We start from the raw sequence: 21617 nt of genomic DNA on the forward strand, positions 1-21617 counted from the left end.
CCTATGGCAATGACTTTTCACCACCATATATTAGAGCTATATTCATACAAGTAAAGTATTCCATGTACTACTGCCAATACTGCAAATCCATCCAGGACTGCCAATAGAAATCTTTTCAAGCTAAGAAATTAAAACACTTTCCTTTTTTGCCAAGATCAGCACAAGACTTACCTGGAAACCAGTACAGCAGCTGCATCTCGAGCCTTATCACTGACAACCAGGTAAGACTAAAGATAAAAAGAAAATTAACTATCAGAGTTTGCAGAGATAGAATTAGTAATAAAACTACACAATAGGTTTGAAAATATGCACTTCTTAATGTTTCCTCTTATGAACATTGGATTAAGCCTACGAAAGTAAGAGTTTAAACAATCTTCCATTTAGCAAGCCACATGCCAGAAATCAAAGTTTTCATCTCAATATCTTTCAAAGTGGGATCATCTTTTCTGTACCGTTGCATTAAAGCAATACAGCCTAATGTCAATAACATCAGCTATTCATTTTCGATGCTGTTATAAAACCATCCTGAAGGGATTTGTAACTTAGCCATTTCATTTTACATCAGGTTAAACTTTATGTGAAAGTTTATCTACACAGATGCTACTTTTCAGACAGGTTTCAGAGTAGCAGCCTTGTTAGTCTGTATCCGCAAAAAGAACAGGAGTACTTGTGGCACCTTAGAGACTAAATTTGTTAGTCTCTAAGGTGCCACAAGTACTCCTGTTCTTTTTACTTTTCAGACAAGCTGGCTGTAGTCTGTTGAGTACTTTTTCACATCGATTTCATATATCATTGTTCGCTCTAGTCAAACTAATTTCCTTTGGGACTGCAAGTTGATTAACCTTGGTTTATAGCATGAAAACACTAGCCGTTTACTTCTGAAATCATCTAGTCTAACAAGATATGCATTTATACTATATAGTGTCTCAAAATTAAATAGCCTACCAGTTTAGAAGAATTAAAAACTTAATTTCCTTCTAACATTAAAGAATGGAAAAAAACTGTGCACAGAATTTGCAACTGTTGGCTAAACACTTTCGTATTACACAAGCAAAATGAGGCCTGGAAATTAAGAGGTCAAAATGTATCATACATAATAAAATACAGTGAGGTCTTTGCCTAGAAAGACAAGTTGCACTTACTTTTGCTACATTGAGTATGCGATCCATTATTGGCATCCGAGTGCATCCTTCTTCAGAAAGGATATTTCCATCAAGACGAGCCAAATCAAAAGGTATCAGACATGTCATGGAGAGCCACAACAAGAGCATGTAGCGAGTCTCCCATGTCTAGGAAAACATTATAATAAAACAAACTTTATTTGTTTGCTCCAAGTATGCTGCTGGAGCAAAAAGACACAGACCATGCTCTCAGGAGTGTGCAACCTAAGTATACAGGGAAAGCTATTCAGATGTGACATGCCCTAGAATATCACAGGAGACAGGAATGTGGCAGCACCCAAATACTAAGAGCTGCTGTGACACTGATCCAGAAGGGTTAAGCAACTAGCAGGATAAAATGACCCAGATTCAACCTTAAGAGACATATTAATAGATAATGATTGTAATTTTTTGTGTGTTTACATTCATATTGTTAGATATTGATAATGTAATCAGATGGTTCCTGTCTGTCACTATGTTCTATTGATTCCAAGATCAAAAGGGAATATTAACATTTTGATGAAGTTTGGGTGTAACAATATCATTATCTTTATTTCTCTTTGAAGTCTGTAGTAAACTACCTGTAAATGGCTGGAGATGGGAAGTTGCCTTATGCTAATCCACGCAGCTAAGTACCGGTGGTGAAGATGAAATAGGAAGTCTTATTCCTTGGGTGAAGCACTGCGGCTTTGAAGTGACTGCTGTCAAGAGGCTATCAAGAGGCTCCCAGAGAATTATAAAAGAAACTCTAGGGCCCTGATCCTGTTAACTCAGATCTACTTAAGCTTTATCAGGGGAAGTTTCAGTCACAAGGCTGAGGTCTCCGGATCCAGTCTGGATCACCCTGATATTGGACTATAACCTGTGAAACTAATTCTGAAAGAATTCTTTGCAACTCTAACACTCACCTAAGCTTTGACCTCAGAATGAAACTGACCTAAGAATTCTATTCATGTCTATATGTAAAATGATCTTTTAACTTATACGCTCTTTTTTCTTAATAAATTGTAGTTTAGTTAATAAGAATTGGCTGTAAGCGTGTATTTGGGTAAGATCTGAAATATTCATTGACCTGGTGGGGTAAAGTATCTGATCCTTTGGGACTGACAGAACTTTTTATATGATGAACAAGGTTTTCAGTAATCCTCATATTTGACTTGGCTGTCTGGGTGGGAGCCCAGGGCTCAGTTGCTTTAAGGGAACTATTTCTGGCTTCTGAGTAACTAGTAAGGTATTGTAGAAGCTGTTTTGTTGCTGGCTTGGTGAATCTAAGTATTAGAATAACCACCAGTTTTCGGGATCATCTGCCCTGATTAAGCAATCTCAGTGTGCTCCCCCTGGGACTCCTGTCACAGCTGCTATCAAGTTAAAGGGACTCCATCAACTTGAAATCTAGCAAACTTATAAAAACTAAGTTTAAAAGAAGTGTCAGGTATCATACCTGTCCTGAGAGTCTCCGTAAAAAAAAAAATCATATAAATTAGCTATTGCCATTTTCCTGTTTGTTTGGGTCTTTTTAAAAAAATCTCTCTCTCTATTCTTGTTGCATGAAAGACCAACAAAAACATGGGGAAACTGACTATACAGGAGAAAGAGTGAAACTTACTGTAGGCATCATCACATGCACAAAACTAAAGAGACAAATGTGTTCTACTTCAATCTCTTAACAGTATTTTTAGATGTTACTTGTAACAGTAGATAAAACATTTTCAGACAGGAGTGTGATTTAAATTGATATGTCTCCTTAAACACTGAAGGGCAATTCCTACATACTCATTTTAAATTAACAACAAGAGAAAGCATCTGCAACTTTTTCATAAACTTCTCATGTCTATGCTTCCCCAGTACAAACACTTGAGAAATCAAAGTTTCACTGGGCAAGCAAATTCATCCTTTATATACACATTTCTACGGTCTGGAAAGATACTTATTCACGGATTAAGTGTTGAAAAGTATCTTTGAATAATTTAGTAGAAATTGCCAATTCTGAGAGAAAATATTTCTTGTATTTTAATCAAAACATTGATATAATAAAAACTCCACATCTATGTTTGACCATTTTATCATTTGTGTGTTGGTTATTAATAACAATGGTATACTGGATCATAGCATAGGCAGGAACAATGAAGGGTATTCATAATTAGCAACTGGCTAATGTAAATTTTGAGCCCCAACTGCAGTGCAATTCACTGTTTCACAATGATGAGCCTTGTTGCTTGAGCAGTATAAAGGAAGTTGTTTTTTTTTTAATTCAATCTCAACAAGACATTTGTACAGTTTTCCTAACTGAGCAGTCAACCACCACAAATTTTGGACTCAATCACCACCTTTAGCGGTAATTCAAGAACTATACAGTTCACACCATGTCATCTTGTTGGATAGAAAAAAAATATTTAAGCAAACAGACTCTCCTGCCTAGAACATTCTCAGCAATCTCAAACATTACATCAGCTGGCTACATGGCAAAATCATTTTTTGCCTTTTCACAACACAGTTTCATCACCTAGTCTCCTGAATTTACTCCTCAGTGAAAAGGCAAAAGGTGTCAGCAATTAAACAGTTTAACGTTTTGGGGTTTTTTCCAGGACTGGGCAATCAATAGTAAAGATGTAACAGATATGTTTTGCCCAGATACAGGGCCGTCCTTAGGCATAGGCAGAATAGGCAACTGTGTAGGGCCTCACTCTGCCTGGGGGCACCACTCTCCAGGCAGCCCAGACAGTGTAGAAGCAGGGCTGCTGGGTCCTAGAGAGAGCCGAATGCAGCACAGTCTGAGGAATGGGATTGGCTGCTGGGGTCTCTGGGAAGGGGAGGGGGTGGGGGTTGGGAAAGGAGCTCACCTGTGAGTGTGACTCTTTCCCCCCCGGCTGAGGTCAGGTAAGGCAGGCTCTGTGGCTCTGGAACCAGTATCCTTTGTTGTCTCCCATAACATCCATTCTTCTCCCCCCTGCCCCACGGAGCACCCCCTCCTTTCTCCCTCCTCCCCAGGAGCACCCCTCTCTCTCTCCTCCCTCCCCTCCGTCAGGGCTAGGTTGGGTGAAGTGCTGGGAGGGAGGGGAGACTGGCTGGCTGCTTGCTGAGGAATGAAAGTGAAAGTAACTCACTTCCTGGGCAGGCAGCCAGAATTGGAATGTCACACTGCCTATATAAGACAAAGCCCCAAATATCGGGACTGGCCCTATAAAATCAGGACATCTGGATCTGGCCACCCTAGCTGGGGAGCGCCTCTCCCCCAGGCTGGCAGCTGCCAGCAATCCATCTCATCCGGGGTGAGCTGCACAGGGCAGGATGAGCTGCTGTGGCTCCATGGGTGCCCTGTCCCTGAGATCAGATGCTGTGCTAACTTCACCATGGTCCATAAGGCTGGTGGTGGTGCCCATTGGCGTGTGATTGGACCTGAGGGTTTGCTGCTGCTGTTGCCACTCTGCACCCTAAGAGGTGGATTTTGGGGTCCTGCAGTTTTCCACCTATCTCCTCCTCTACTGCAGCTGTTGGACCAGCGGGCTGAGGGGTGAGCCAAGCATGAAAGCAGTACTGTGTTGCCATTTAGATTGTCATTTAACAACTTTGTTTGCCAAAAATTCTTACTAACAATCCTGAATCCAATTTCAATATTTTTTTTTTAAAAATCAATATCTTAGCCAAAAACAGAAAATTAAGTTGTTGACAATTATTAGTGACAGGTTTGGTTTGAGGCAGGGAGTGGGCCAGTTTTCATCAGAGAAACAAAAAATGTTGACTGACTTTCCTATAGCCTGTTACTCCTGATAAGAGCCCTCCAACAACTGTAATATGCTCATCTCCTTACTAGTGTATAAAGCAGGGGTCGGCAACCTACGGCACACGTGTCAAAGGTGGCAGGTGAGCTGATTTTTGATGGTATGCAGCAGCAGGCTGAACGGCTCAGCCCATCACTGCTCTGGGGTTCCGGCTGCTGCCCTATTGCCAGCTGGGATACCAGCCATCGGCCCCACTCAGCACCTGCTGCTGGCCTGGGGACCCCCAAGGAACCCCAGGCTGGCAGTGGGCTGAGCAGGCCAGCTGAACCACTCAACCTGCTGTCAGCCTGGGGTTCCATTCACTCAGCCGGCAGCAGGCTGAGCAGGGCCGGCGGCGGGCTGAGCAGGGCCGGCGGCGGGCTGAGCAGGGCCGGCGGCGGGCTGAGCAGGGCCGGTGGCGGGCTGAGTGGCTCAGTCTGCTGCCAGTCTGGGGTGCCAGCAGCACTCAGCCTACTGCTACTCCGGGGTTCCAGCTGCCGGCCCTTTGCCAGTCAGGAGCTCAGCCGCCAGCCCCACTCTGCCTCCTGCCAGCCTGGGTGAGCAGAATCCCAGACTGGTAGCGGGCTGAGGGGGGGTTGGCGGCCGGGATCCTGGCTGGCAGGGTTGGTGGTCAGAACCCCAGACCAGCAGCGGGCTGAGCAGGGCCTGGGATCCTTGTCTAGGGTTCCAGCCACCAGCCCGCTGCCGGTTTGGGGTTTCATTTACTCAGCTGGCAGTGGCCTGAGCAGGACCGGTGGTCAAGACCTCAAATAATAACAATAGTTTATTTATATAATATAGACATAGAGAGAAACCTTCTACAAACATTAAAATGTATTACTGGCACGAGAAACCTTAAATTACAGTGAACTTGGCACACCACTTCTGAAAGGTTGCCGACCCCTGGTATAGAGTGACCATATGTTGTACTAAGATTCTCCTGCTTTTTTTTTCCCTTGTGAATCAGTATAACTTTTGCCAGCCCAGAAGTTGGGCAGCCAATGTTCTACATTTTCACAATGTTTTCTCCAATGTTCATAAAGTAAATACATAGTTAATATGCGTTAAAAAGGCCAGGGACACTTCTTTGTGAAGAATCTGTACAGCAGATCATGCCCATAGACGATCCAGAAAAGAAATTTGAGGTTGAATTTTTTAATGTTGTGATGGATAAAGCAGTATCTGCTGTTGATGAAAGGTTTAATACCTTGCAAGTACACCATGAACGGTTTGGATTTTTGTATGACATAACTAAATTCAATGAAATAGGAAAACAAGAGCAACTAATGACAAAGTGCAAGAATCTAGAGAGCCTCCTGAAGCATGGTGATAGTTTTGATTTAAATGGACTTGAACTGTACGAAGAATTGAGTACACTGTCATCAATGTTGCCACATGCAAAATCGGTGATGGACATTGTACAGATTATTCATACCCGCAAACCTGTTGACATATATCCTAATGTGTACATTACCACTTGTATTCTACTGACAATTCCTGTAACAGTAGCACCAGGAGAACAGAGTTTCTCAAAACTAAAGCTCATTAAAAACTATCTCTGCTCTACAATGAGTCAGGAACGCTTGACTGGTCTTGCCGTTCTTGCGATTGAACAAGACATGACTTTGTCTTTGTCATATGATGACATTATTACTGATTTTGCAGCCAAAAAAGCCAGAAAGATTGCTTTTAATTAAAAACAAATCTTTGTTTCAATACCTCTTCATATAAATTTCCAATAAAATTTTGATAAATTAAAAAAAAGTATTATTTGCATCATTCTGTCATATCAGAATTTTTTCTATAGTGCTGCTTCTTTAGTGCTAGTCCATCAGCATTACAGTGTGCTTAATTAAGTTAAACTGGTTTTAATAATGTGAATGTGGCAAGTTTTCCAATACTATAAGCTTATGTTTGTGTTGCTAAGAGCAGATCAGGCACAGGGGCACCAGTTTAATAATCTCGCCTAGGGCACCATAAATCCTAAGGCCGGCCCTGCCCAGATACATTATGATTTTCCTCAATGTGCCCAAAATATAACTTGTTTTCTGCCGCGGTGGCTCACACATTCCCGGACAAGAGAGTCCTTTCCACAGAGAGGTCTGTGTCTCCTTTCCAGGAGCGTGCAAGCCACTTACACACACCTGCGTGAAAAGGGACAGCTGCGATTATATATATATATATATATATATATATATATATATATATATATATATATATATATAAAATTTTATATCCAGTTTGAGATAGATTGATTGTATCAAGCTATGTTGCTCCATTTTCATTTCTACATAATACCCTCTTAGGCTTTTTTTCCTTTTAAAACAAACAGAAGGGGTGGGGAGACAATCTCACCTCATAGTCCTTAGGATTCTGATCTGCAAACATATCCAAAACAGGCTGCAGATCAGCTACTTCATGAGGAAACAGTCGGAGGAAAATTTTATACCCTCGTACCTACCAAAGAAATGACTTCATAATTTAATAAAACATGTTCAAGGAAAATAATACAAAGACGACTTTTGGAAGCATCTTACACATGATGTTCAGTACGTACAGTAGCAATATGAATTAACTTTCAAATAAACTGGTAGTATCTTAAAACACTACATGTCACAAAGGGCTGGTCTACACTGGGGGGTGTCGATCTAAGATATGCAACTTCAGCTATGTGAATGGCGTAGCTGAAGTCGAAGCATCTTAGATCGATTTACCTCAGGCCCTCACGGCACGGGATCGATGTCCGTGGCTCCCCCGTCGACTCCGCTACCACCGCTCGCTCCGGTGGAGTTCCGGAGTCAACGGGGAGCACGTTCGGGGGGAATCGATATATCGCGTCTCATCTAGACAGGATATATCGATCCCCAATAAATCAATCGCTACCTGCCAATAGGGCGGGTAGTCTGGATGTACCCAAACTCTACTATCTAAAGCTGTTACTGGGTGACAAGCTGGGATATCTTGTCTTTTGATTTATCATCAACTAATTTAGAGTCAGTAGCAGAATTTAACTAGCTCAACTTTAAAATATTAACTTATAATAATTTGATAAAGAAATGCCCAGCGCCCTCCTAATGCATTTAATGTTACTGTTGATACTATACTTCAGTAGTCCAGAAACTAAACAGCTACATATGACGAAACCAACCATGTAATTTTGAGATCCACAACATTTTTCCATCATCCTTTCTTTTGCTCGATTTTTATGGCAAAAATTTCTTCTCCACCCCACCCCTCCCATCCAGAACTATGAGAATACCATTACTGCCCCTCTGCTAATAAGATAGCAAGCAAACCAAAGAGATGAGCAGTCAGAACACTACCGACATGGTATCACCCACTGAGTCGGTGTTTCAAGGTGGCTCTTAAATTCAGGTATTGGGAAGACATGCCACTGCCACACAAAATGGAATTCTAGAATTCTCCAAATTCGATCCCCACTGAAGTCAAAGGTGAACTCCAAATGACCAGGATTTGGCCCTGACTGCTTCAGCATTAACTTAGTCTGCAACCCTACTAGTGAGAAAAGCATATGAATTACTACTTTGAGTCTCATGAGCAACTAACACTTTTGCTGAACAAAGGTTTTATATTTTGTCTTCTTTGATTTTAGGATCTTTCACTGCAATGGTTCAACACTGAGAGATGATAAGTCACATGGTACCAACTTGTTGTTTCCAACTGATTCTACAGTTGTCCAGTGTCATCAATGCAAAGAAGAGTCAAGAGGCCTGTAAAAACAGGCAAAATAGCAGGAAATGGGGAGGAAGAGCCTACTTAATTCCCTGCACTAGGGGCCACAGCTAAGTAAAAGGAGGAAGAGAGGAAACAAAATTCACATGCTGGGACCAGATCCACCAATGGGACTAGAATGTCTATGAGAGAAGGGTCCAAGCAGCAGAGAAACATATGTAGGGGGAGAAGAAGAGGGGAATGTGGCAAAAAGCATGAGCAAGGGTGAAGATGGAAAAAGAGAAACAGAACAGATGGAAACAAGAGATAAGAATGAACAAAAGCACACAGTATATGTATCTTTTTTCAAAAAGAGACTCAACACTTATCACATTTAAAAGACAGCTAAATGTATTTAAACACTTTGCACGTAGACAACTGCTGCTGAAGCAGCCACAGATACATTATGGGACTGCAAATGGGGGAAGTGATCCTCATGGCCACAAATGGTAGAGGAGGTTCCCATAAGATAATTGCTCTTTATTAAGCTGTGATTGACACTACTGGAAAAAAAATGGGTGAATACCTTATACAATCTTTTAAAATCTATTTTAACGTGTTCTAAAACACAACAGTGTAAGTCAGAAAGCTACATTGTGTTATTTTTAATTCAAAACTCAACTGCAATATTTTGAAATATAAAATCACTCCAAGAGTGATAAAAAGAAAGTCATTCTTAAACAAATAAGTTGATTAAAGTCTCTATTATTAAAAAAATTCATTTATACCTTTGTAATGATGTAAAGAAATTTAAAAGCCAGATGTACTAGTGGAGAAGGAGACCTGTTATCCTGCACTATATCCAGCAATAAATGCATCATCCACTCTAGAGAAGAAGGAGGGGAGAAGGGAGAAATAAAACACAGAAAGCATTAGAATTAGTCTGCATGTTTCTAATCACAAAAAGTTAGGAAGTGGCTGTACAACAGTACATAGCATACTGTTTAACATCAGCCACAGCAGGCTTACTAGGCAAACATGAATCATTTAAGTTGAGCAGCTTGTGTCAAAAAATATTCACAAAAAACATACAGAGATGATGTTCCTACCTAGGTGTGAATCCAACAAGTGAGGTTGTTCCTGGTACTTGTCCATTATAACTGAAAAAAAGAGATTTAAATTATTCAAGTGCGATGTCCTTAATTAGGCTAAATCAACACTATGAGGTAGATGTGCGACTTCCACCTCATGTACACACACCTGTATAAATACTAGTGTAGCCGCAGTAGCATGGATAACGGAGGCACAACTTAGTTGTGCTGAGTACAAACCTGCCTGAACCCATGGGATACATACTTAGCATCTCCCTGTGCTACTATGTGTATGTGAGCTGGGAATCAAATCCTTAGCTCATAGTGTAGATGTATCTTTAGAGTGAAGAAAGTGTTGATTTTATTTAAATATACTCCCTGCTAAAAAACTTATACTAAAGTTTGTCCACCTTAATGGATAAATACGACACTGCCCACCACTGCATATCAGAGTACCAAAGAGTACAAAATTCTCAGAGAAGTTACCCGTATCATGCATCCTGTCCATTAATGTAGTGTGGGGTTCATAGTAAAGACACCCACAGACCCATACAGTTTCCTCTAGGCCTCTTCCACATTGCTAAGGGACAACCTATAAGCACAGAGATGAAGAGGTGTGAGTGAGGCCACAGTTATACCTCCTCACCCTGTTTGCTGCTGTCCTCCACTTGCTGATCTCACTGTAGTTCTCCATTCCCAAGATCAAGCAGTCAATCACATATTTCTGATACAGCACTGCAAATGAAGGGCACTATTATACTGAATGTGGACTGTAGCTGCTGCAAGTAGCCCAGCCTTATCCCTGCACCTCCCAATAGCTCAGACTTATTCCCCTTTCACCCCTCCCATTACTTGTCCCTTTGACATACTCCTTTTCCCACCTATCTTCAAGCTATTGCAATCTATTCTGTCCTTCACCATCAACAGCTGCTGTTTCCAGCTGAAAATCCTCATACACAGACTTCTAGAGTCCAAGCAAGGTAGGAAAAAAGCTGCTGGAGCCACCATCATGCAGATCCAACGCAACCAATGGATCACATTAGAGAGGCTACTCCAGTGCTGGGGAAGTGTACAGAGGAAAGCAACCATGGAACAGCTCCACTATTTCTTCTCTCCAGGGCTGAAGAAACTCTTCAGCATACAGCTCAGCTACTCTGGCTATGCGTTGAAGCCAGGATGTGGGCCTTGTGCAGTTCACACCTCTCTAATATTTCAAGCTGACTGCAGACTTCAGAAGACAATACTGCTTTGTTTTGCATTTGGAAGGTATTCTTCACCAGTATAAGGGATAGCATTTTTTTTAAATAAAACAAAAGCTTAACTTTTTTCAGAAACTGACAGATAAACCCACTACCCCGACTTGCCAGGGAAGTTTCCTACTCACTATTGATAAATCGATTTTTCATGTAGTTGTTCAGGCAGGGCAAACTGAAACCACTGCAAAAAACCTCTAAAGAACCCGTTTCTACAGTCAAATACTGTACACCTGCAAGAGATTTCCATGTCACCTACTATATCATGGTCACAGCAATGTATTTTTTTATTCAGGCAAATTCTGACTCCAAACAACCTATACTATGCATTTTAGTATTTGTAATGCCAGGAATACAACCTGTCACAACCTCTACAAAAAAAAGGACCTTTAATTTAAAGAAGTCAAAACCAATCTAAAGAATCTCAAACAATAAGAATAAAATTTCAGAAAAGATCATGCAGCAAAAAAAAAAAAAAGTGTTGCATCAATGATAACCTGTGTCATTTTAGAAATTTACTCAAGTAGGAAAATGTCCTATCAACAATGGACCAAAAAAATCAAGATTAAGTAGTAATGGTATTGCCCAAAATGACAAGAAAAGCAAATAAACAATAGCAAGTCCCAGAAAAGCAAGTCCAAGCAACATTGGATCATCTCAGCAATAATTAACCATACTGAGATGGAGATGTGTAACACATAAATATTACTATAGGAGATAACTGCTAGGGAAATCAAGGTATAGCCTAAATGATGTTGTTTTTCCCCCTCATTACAGTCTAACATATTCTTTCTTCTTTTGTCTGTTTCCTTCTCACCCCATCGGGTTGTTATTCTTCCTCTGTATCCCTTATCTCTCTTAGGAAAAACACACACTCTTTTGTCCTTTAAAACCAAAACAACATCTTTCTAACCCTTACTTGTTTCCTGCATTTCCGTTCCTATGCAAACCATTCTGCTCTTTATTTATTTGTTCCTCTCCTTGAGTTTTTTCCTCTCTTCACCATACCAGTTGTTAGAACCCAGATGCAATGCAAGTTTAACAGCATTGTACTAAAAATACCACTAGATGGCACTATGGAATCAACTTAAACCAATCCACTAATATTGTTATATTCATCCCTGTAACTCCACTGATATAGGTAATCACTGAATTGATATCTAATACACGGACATTCTGTTTACCTGGAGCGTCTGCAGGCACGCAGCCCCTCAGCTCCCTGTGGCCCCAGTTCGCCGTTCCCAGACAATGGGAGTTGTGGGAAGTGGCCACTTCCCTTCCCACAGCTCCCACTGTCTGGGAACGACAAACCGGGGCCACAGGGAGCTGAGGGGCTCCGTGCCTGCAGACGCTCCAGGTAAACAAAATGTCCCGCCAGTGGCTTACCTTGACAGGCCGAGAGCCAAAGTTTGCCAACCCATTTATTGATGTCAATACTGCAGCCTTTTAAAGTTGCAAAGGCTTTGTTCAGTGGACTAGATTGGCTTGAAATGGACCTCATAAGTCTCAAGCCAATATGAAAATATAACACACAGAATACATGGAATCTCTAATAAAATTGAAATAGCCTATTATTCCTACAGACATGACAATCTACAGGGCTGCTCTGAAATAAAGAATAATAATTTGACAGTGATAAAGCAGGTGACATTCCTATATAAAGTCCTACAAAATCCATAACTACAAAAATCTATTTTCATACTAGTAGTTAAAATGAACAGTGAAATCAAATGAAGAGGGTCTTCTTATCATGCAGTGTTCAAACTTAAAGTTGTTGAATATGCAGAAGCAAACAATAATTGCGCCGCTGCTCATGAATTCTGTATCAATGAGAAGCAAGTAAGAAAATGGCAAAAAAATAAAACACTAAAAGACATGCCAAGAAACAAGAAAAAATGTCCAACAAGGTGCACTTCATTTCCTGAGCTAGAGAAAGATCTCAATAATTGGGTTGTTGAATGTCAACAAAATGGGTACATTGTCACTAGAACTGGAATTCATCTGCATGCTCTGCAAATGCTGAAAGGCGACAAATACAAGTCATTAAGCCGTCAACGTTTGTCACATCAGCAGGTTGGTGTACTCGCTTCATGAACCATCATGGTCTCTATCTTCGTCAACGAACAAAGATAACGCAAAAGCTGCCTAGAGACCTAGAAGAAAAAAAATGTATTCTTTCCAAAGTTTTGTTATAAAATATCAAAAGGAATATACATTTGAACTGTTACAAATAGCAAATATGGACTAACCACCAATGATATTCGATCTCCCGAACAACAGAACAGTAACCGGTGTTAGCGAAAAAACAGTTTTAATTCAGAACACTTGCCATGAAAAAAAAATACATTTTATGATGGTTTTATCATGTTCTGCAAATGGATCAAAGCTCCCTCCTGTTATTTTTAAAAGAAAAACCTTGCCTAAAAACGTTAAATTTCCTGCTGGTGTCATCGTACATGCACACAAAAAGAGATGGATGGATGAAAGTAGGACTATTGAATGGCTGGACAAAGTGTGGAATAAGATACCAGGAGCACTTTTCAAGAAACCTGCTATGCTCATTTGGGACATGTTCAGGGCACACAAGATGGATGAGGTGAAAATGTGGCCAAAAATATGAAAACTACTTTGGCTGTAATACCTGGAGGCTTATCTTCAGTTCTACAACTGCTTGATGTTTGCCTGAACAAACCCTTTAAAGACAGGCTACACAAAATATGGTCTGAATGGATGTGCTCAGGCATGGCAAAGTTGACCAAAGGCGGGAATCTTATGGAGCCTGAAATCTATCTGGTCACCCAGTGGATCAAGGACATGTGGGTGTCCATTCCCTCAGAAATGGTAGAAAAATCATTTAGGAAATGCTGTATCAGCAATGCACTCGATGGATCAGAAGAGGATGCCATATTTGATGATGACACAACATAGGCTGATGATAAGAAGGAATCTGACTCTGAAGACAACCCTGCCGACACCTGCAATGATAAAGCAGGTGCAGCTGTGACTGAAGCCGAGTTTAACAAACTGTTTTGCGAATCAGAGACTGATTCAGACTTCGAAGGATTTTAAAGACTTTTTAAAGTCTCATATTGTTCTAAGTTACTTGTTTTATATATCCGTTTACTGATTTTAAATATTGACTAATTTTGAAGGTGAATACATATTTGTTCAGTTATTATTATAACAGGTTTTTTTGTTAGACTACATTAAATCAATTCTAGCAAAACTTTTGAGTGTTTCTTGTGATGCCAGCTTTTAAAATATAGCAGCGGTCAGCAAACTTTGGCTCCCGGCCCTTCAGGGTAAGCCACTGGCGGGTCAGGACGTTTTGTTTCCTTGGAGCGTCTCCATGCACAGAGCCTCTCAGCTCCCAGTGTCTGCGGTTTGCCATTCCCAGCCAAGTAACTGTCGAAAATTCTCATTTTACACATAAAGGTGTCTAACCCATTTTTTAAACCTGCTGAATTCTTGGATTCAGTGATACCTTTTGACAGTAAATTCCACAGATTATGCATTGCATAAAAAAGATATTTCCTTTTATCAGTGTTACGTGTGTTATCTTTCAGATTCACAGGACAACTTGTTCTTGTGATATGTTTTCTGACTGGCAAAGTACACTGAAGAGATATTTTCAGTGCGCTGTACACAGTGATGATCAAGTCTTTTTTCCTGAGCAGCTACAGTTAAATTTAGAACCCAGCAAGCATCCGTGAGTTGTTCTAGTAATTCCTTCCAAAGTGCATTACCTTTTATTTGTCAGTGCTTAATTTTATCAAGTGGACTCACCGATTCTTTTGCAGGCTTCCTGCTTCTGATATACTTTGGGAATCTTCTATTTGTCTTTATAGCTTTAGCTCCTGGCTCTTCAAAAGCCATTCTAGTCCTTTAATTTTCCTCATAATTTCCCACAATTTAATTTCCCATGCTGTAATTTACGTTCCTACTTGTGGGCTTCACCTGGACCAGATTTCCAAGTTTTAAAGGATTTGTTTGGCTTGAATAGTCTCTCAAACCTTGTCATTTAGCCACACTGCTTTACTACTTGCCTGCCTGGTTCCCACTTGGTTCAGCAATATGCATACCTTCTGAGGCTTTTCTTGGTTTGTTTTTGTTTTTTAAGTAGCATCCATGTCATCTCAAATATTTTACTTCTTTCACTTTTAACTTCAGGGCCTTTTTGACTAGTCTGCATTTTACTGAAGTCTCCCTTTCTAAAGCTTAGTGTCACTTTATCCCTTTTAATGGATGGAAAACTGGCTTTAGTTTGATACAGTTATCAGTCTTTGAATATCACAAATTGAACATGCATGGTAGACTTTTTGTAAACTCTTGAAACACGCAGCTAAGTAAGGTTTCATTACATTTTTACACATGGATAACTTAGCTGCATACTTAGTATTTGTAAGGTGCATAGGACTCCACAGAGCAGCAGACTGAGGTTTCCCTCTCTGTACCACACAAAGCATGCAGTAACCCTTATTCAGTCCTTTCTACCCTGAAGGATCTATAGACAATGTTCCTACTCCCAAGTATACCGTACAGAGTTCGCAAGTATTTGTGAAAATTTGCTAACACATAGCTAAATTAGTTTTGTAGCTTACTGTCTCATCCCCTAAAAATTACACTCTGGGAAGGCTACATTTATCGGTGAAAAGAAAATATACAGGAACTGAGTAATGATAAAATAACTAAAATATCAGAAAGAACATTATATACAATTAATACAAAAGATGATAGACTGGAACACTATAAAAATTAAACTGATGTTTGTTGATTTAAAAAATTGATCATATCATAATACATGTGCATCTAAGGTTGTAGACCTACATTTTGTGTATGATACACTACTACAGTGTCTGAAAAAAAGAATGCAATTGTATAGCTAGAGACTACTGTGACCCATAGAAAGCAAAGGTAAGATTGCATATACACATCCTTAACTTGGGCATTCCTTGACTTGAGTGCTTAATCACACAATCTTAACAATCTACTAATAAGTCCTCTTCCATGAAATGTATGTTCAATAGGAATTAGGTCAAAATAACATACAACCTCAGGAATAATATTTCAAAAAGCCAAAAATATAATGTTTTCTTGACATTATCTAAATAGTTGCTGGAGAAACGAAGTCACTTCTTCACTATTTCCATATTTGTACAGAGCTGAATATGTATCATGACAATCTGGCACACCCAATTGAGATCTCCCTCAGGTATCTTTGCTGCAGACATCACCTTTGGTAACTGTCACTTCTCTGTGATACTTCTCTTAACTTCATCCCAGCAGCTGACTAATATACTCTATACACCTACAGGACCTTCTATACAAGAATCTTAAACCATTTCACATACACCTCTACCTCAATATAACGCAACCCAATATAACACGAATTCGGCTATAACATGGTAAAGCAGTGCTCCGGGGTGGCGGGGATGCGCACTCCAGTGGACCAAAGCAAGTCTGATATAACGCAGTTTCACCTATAACGCGGTAAGACTTTTTTGGCTCCTGAGGACAGAGTTATATCAAGGCAGAGGTGTATAACAGTGATTTAGTCTTCACAATACCTCATGACATACACCATTACCCTGCTATAACACGGTAGTGGGAAGCCAAAAATCCCTATCGCGTTATAGCTGAAACCTCATTATATTGGGATGGGGCAGCAGGGCTCCAGCAGTAATTTGAAGCGCTCCAGGCTCCAGCTGCTGCGGGGAGTCCGGACCCTTTAAATTGCCGGAAAGCCCCGCTGCCGCAGCCCCGGGGTAAGGGAAGCAGGGCTCCAGCGGTATTTAAAGGGCCCAAGGCTCTCCGCAGCAGCCGGAGCCCCGAACCCTTTAAAGCACCGCCCAAGCCCCGCTGCCGCAGCTCCGGGGTAGCAGCAGCAGGGCTCCAGCGGTGATTTAAGGGCCCAGGGCTCCCTGCACCAGCCAGAGCCCTGGACCCATTAAAGCGCCGCCGGAGCCCCGCTGCTACCGCACTATATGTGAACCTGTGTTATATCAGGTCGCATTATAGCGGGGTAGAGGTGTACTTAAATATTAGTCATATTTTACACATGGGGAAACGCACAAGACATAAGGCCTAAGTTTTCAGAAAACATCCACTAATTTGGGGGTGTCTAATTTGAGACACGGTTCTGATTTTCAGAATTGCTGAGCACCTACAATTCCTGTTGACGTCAATGGAAGTTACAGATGATCAGCAACTCTTATTTACTTTCTCCACACTAGTCATGATTTCATAGACCTCAATCATATCCCCCCTTAGTCATCTCTTTTCCAAGCTGAAAAGTTTCAGTCTTATTAATCTCTCCTCATACGGAAGCAGTTCCATTCCCCTAATCATATCTGCTGCCCTTTTCTGAACCTTCTCCAATTCCAATATCTCTTTTTTGAGATGTGGTTGCCCTATCTGCACACAGTATTCAAGATGTGGGCATACCATGGATTTATATAGAGGCAATATATTTCTAAAGGCTCTTTTCTAAAGCTTATTTTTCCTTTTGCTTAGCACAACCATGAACTCTTGCTCCCATGTTCTTTCCACCCTGATCTTTTATTCCTTGTTGATCATTTTCTCTCTATATACATATAGACTCTATGCACTGAATTCCCTTCCACTCTCCAGATACCAGGGCAACAACTCTTCCCTCAAATCCCTCCGAAAGACCTACTTTTGTTAGGACTCAGCCCCCAAAACAAATGAACAGAATTTAAAGTTTGAGGAACTTACCTAAGTAACTCATTCTTCAGGGCCTCACACTACCTACTTTCTATGCCCCTTCTACACTAAGGCCTGGTCTACGTGGTGGGAGGGGGAGGAAATCGGTCTAAGATATGCAACTTCAGCAACATAAATAAAGTAGCTGAAGTTAACGTACTTAGATCTACTCACCGTGGTCTAAAAACATTTGTTTACCCCTGTCCTCTGAGATTATTTCAACCAACAAAAAAAATACACTCCCTATAGGTTGTACATCCTCAAACCAAGAAATCTTACCTATAAATTTTTCAATTGTCACCTCTCGTGTTCCCAGATCCCCATACACTCCTTTCAGGCTGTTAATTAACCCTCTGACTTCTTGACTCTCTGCAAAACTCTCCAATATATTTCCCCTGGCAATGACATCTGGCTCCTGGCATCCACCTTCCTCTTGTTCAGAGCCATCCCCGTTCATCTCACTCAAAGCCATTTCCAAAGCCAGCAGCCAATTCTTCCCTGGTAACATAAGAGCAAACAATCATTTACAATTAAATTAAATCCCACGAGGCAGAGTGAGATAAAAAAGGGGCTGCCACCACCCCAGACCCAACATCCCACACGAGGGAGTGGGCAGGACTGAAAGAGGGGACACCATCCCCTGAGACCCAACATCCCATGCCAAGGGGTAGATGGGATTGAAAGACGGGCCACCACTCCGGGATGCTGGAACAATCCAGTGCAGAGAGCCACTGAACCAAATTGCAAACACTGGATATAACGGAATGTACTTCAAGCCAAAGGGTGTGTGGCACCTATACCACCCCCACCCTCCCGAGACCCAGCATCCCACAGCTGGGGAAGGAGGTTTGAAAGAGACGTCATCCTCCTCCTAGCTGACTCCCGCTCCATCTTACATCAGGAGCCACTCCCGCGCTGCAGGTCACTCTCCTGTGGACCCCTCCGGCCCGTCAGCTCCGACACGCGGATGCCCCACCGCCCCATCCCAGCCCCGCCCCGCCCCACTCCACCGCAAGGCCTCATCCCCCCGCGGCCCGAACTCCCACAGCTCGCCCCCCAAGGCTGGGAATCATTGCCGGAGAGGAAGCTCCATCTCCAGCTACCCCATTCCCCGGGGACCCCTCACGCCGTCCATACGCGGAGCTGCTGTACCCGGAGCCACGGGCGGGGCTTCTAATCCCCGCTGGCTGGGGCAGTGCGGAACCAGGGGCCCAGGAGCTGCCGCGTTACCCTGGCAACCGCTGCTCCGCTACCGGGGCCTCTCAGCGGACGGAACCTGCCTGTCCAGTGCTCTGCCCTGCCCGACTTGCTTCTCGGCTACGGGGCGCCGCGCGGGACAGAAAAACGCAGGCACTGCTCAGTTCCTGAACGCGGCCATTCCTCTCCTAGCCGCAGCAGCCGAGAGGGCGGGGAGTAGGCGGCCCTTGCAGAGAGCCTGTTCCATGAGCTCCACTCACAGGCATGGAGGGGTGGGGTTATGGGAACAGCCTGCCTCATTAGCCTCAGATCTACAGTGGTTTGCCAGACAAAAGCACATTGGGTGGAGTTAAATGTCTTCTCACGCAGATACAAAGGAAAATTCACAGAGTTCCAGGGTCTGAAATGTTGATGACTTTTGGGGAGCTAGCAGCCACTCCACCAGTGGTTTCCCCAGGAACTGAAATTACGGGGAGTGTTCGCATTTACAGGACCAATGAGATATATAAAAGAGATATGAATAAAGTAAATGTTTTGTTAGGATTATGCAAATTTAACATAAGAATAATGCAAGTTACACCAAACGCATAACAGGTCTAGATTTCTAAAAATATATACATTTAAAAAAAAAGTATTTAATTTAAATTGACTTTTCAAAAGTAAGCCATCATGGAGTAAAAGGAAAGTCCTCTCATGGATCAGTAACTGGTTAAAAGATGGGAAACAAAGGGTAGGAATAAATTATCAGTTGTCAGAATGGAGAGAGATAAATAGTGGTATCCCTGAGGGGTTGGTACTGGGACTATTACTGATTACATAATATAAATGATCTGGAAAAATGGGTAAACAGTGAGGTGGCAAAATTTGCAGATGATACAAAACTATTCAAGACTATGCAACTATTGCATCTGAGGAAGTGGGTATTCACCCACGAAAGCTCATGCTCCAAAACCTCTGTTAGTCTATAAGGTGCCACAGGATTCTTTGCTGCTTATTCAAGATAGTTAAGTCCCAGGCAGACTGCGAAGAATTACAAAGGGATCTCATAAAACTGAGTGACTGGGCAACAAAAATGACAGACGAAATTTAATGTTGATAAATGCAAAGTAATGCACATTGGAAAGGAATCTCAACTCTACATACAAAATGATGGCATCTGAATTAGCTGTTAACACTCATGAAAGATCTTGGAGTCATTGTGGATAGTTCTCTGAAAACATCCGCTCAATGTGCAGCAGCAGTCACAAGAGCAAACGATGTTGGGAATCATTAAGAAAGGGATAGATAAGACAGAAAATATCATATTGCCTCTGTCATAAACAGATAGCTAAGGGTTAACGTCTCTTTCACCTGGAAAGAAGTTGCTGGAGTGTTTTGAATTGTATTCTTTTTGAATAAGGCTGTTTATTCATATTTCTTTTAAGCAATTGACCCTGTATTTGTCACCTTGATACAGAGAGACCATTTTTATGTATTTTTCTTTCTTTTTACATAAAGCTTTCTTTTTAAGACCTGTTGGAGTTTTTCTTTAGTGGGGAACTCCAGGGAATTGAGTCTGTGCTCACCAGGGAATTGGTGGGAGGAAGAAGTCAGGGGGAAATCTGTGTGTGTTAGATTTACTAGCCTGACTTTGCATTCCCTCTGGGTGAGGGGGGGAAGAGAGATTAGCTCTCGGTACTTCTGTTTTCCAAGGCTGGGAACGGGGAGGGTGGAATCCCTCTGTTTAGATTCATGGAGCTTGCTTCTGTGTGTCTCTCCAGGAACCTGGAGGGGGGAAGGGAAAAGGTTTATTTCCCTTTGTTGTGAGACTCAAGGGATTTGGGTCTTGGGGTTCCCAGGGAAGGTTTTTGGGGGGACCAGAGTGCCCCAAAACACTAATTTTTTGGGTGGTGGCAGCTTTACCAGGTCCAAGCTGGTAACTAAGCTTGGAGGTTTTCATGCTAACCCCCATATTTTGGACGCTAAGGTCCAAATCTGGGACTAGGTTTATGATAGCCTCTATATAAATCCATGGTACGTGCACACCTTGAATAGTGTGTGCAGATCTGGTCACCCATCCTAAAAAATACATATTGGAATTGGAAAAGGTACAGAGATGGGCAACTAAAATTATCAGGGGTATGAAACAGGAGGAGAGATTAAAATGACTGGGAATTTTCATCTTAGAAAAGAGATGACTAATGGGGATATGATAGAGGTCTACAAAATCTTGACTGGTGCAAAGAAAGTGAATGAGGAAATTTTATTTAATCCTTACATAAACACAAGAACTAGCAGTCACCCAATGAAATTAATAAGCAGCAGGTTTTAAAAAAACCAAAGGAAGTACTTCTTCACACAATATAAAGTCAACCCAGGGAACTCTTTGCCAGGGGATGCTGTGAAGACCAAAACTATAACAGGATTATAAAAAGAACTAGATAAATTCCTGGAGAACAGGTCCATCTGTGGCTATTAGCCAGGATGGGGAGGGATGCAATACCATGCTCTGAGTGTCCCTAGCCTGTTTGCCAGAAGCTGGGAATGGGCAACAGGGGATGGTCACTTGATGATTACCTGTTCTGTTCCCTCTGAAGCACCTGGCCTTGACCACTGTTGTAAGACAGATACTGGGCTATATGGACCATTGGTCTGACCCAGTATGACCATTCTTATGTAAAAATTAATAATAATAAAAATGTTTAGTACACAAACTCCCCAACATAATGACCTCCCAAGATAACAATGTGAGATAACAACCTTGGCAAATAATGCATTTAAAAA

General features: G+C 41.6%; 1 protein-coding gene across 1 annotated transcript in view; it reads right to left on the bottom strand.

Moving 5' to 3' along the window:
- Window positions 1-19154, bottom strand: part of TBCD (tubulin folding cofactor D) — a 160995-nt gene extending 141841 nt beyond the window's left edge. The window contains 8 exon segments of the mRNA XM_050919182.1: window positions 172-227; window positions 1143-1289; window positions 7274-7375; window positions 9379-9476; window positions 9700-9750; window positions 17937-18155; window positions 19048-19127; window positions 19129-19154. Of these exon segments, the coding sequence (XP_050775139.1) occupies window positions 172-227; window positions 1143-1289; window positions 7274-7375; window positions 9379-9476; window positions 9700-9750; window positions 17937-18155; window positions 19048-19127; window positions 19129-19154 (779 nt within the window).
- Between the last annotated feature and the right edge of the window lie 2463 nt (window positions 19155-21617).

This window comes from Gopherus flavomarginatus, chromosome 12, assembly GCF_025201925.1.
Source record: "Gopherus flavomarginatus isolate rGopFla2 chromosome 12, rGopFla2.mat.asm, whole genome shotgun sequence".
Taxonomy (NCBI): Eukaryota; Metazoa; Chordata; order Testudines; family Testudinidae; genus Gopherus; species Gopherus flavomarginatus.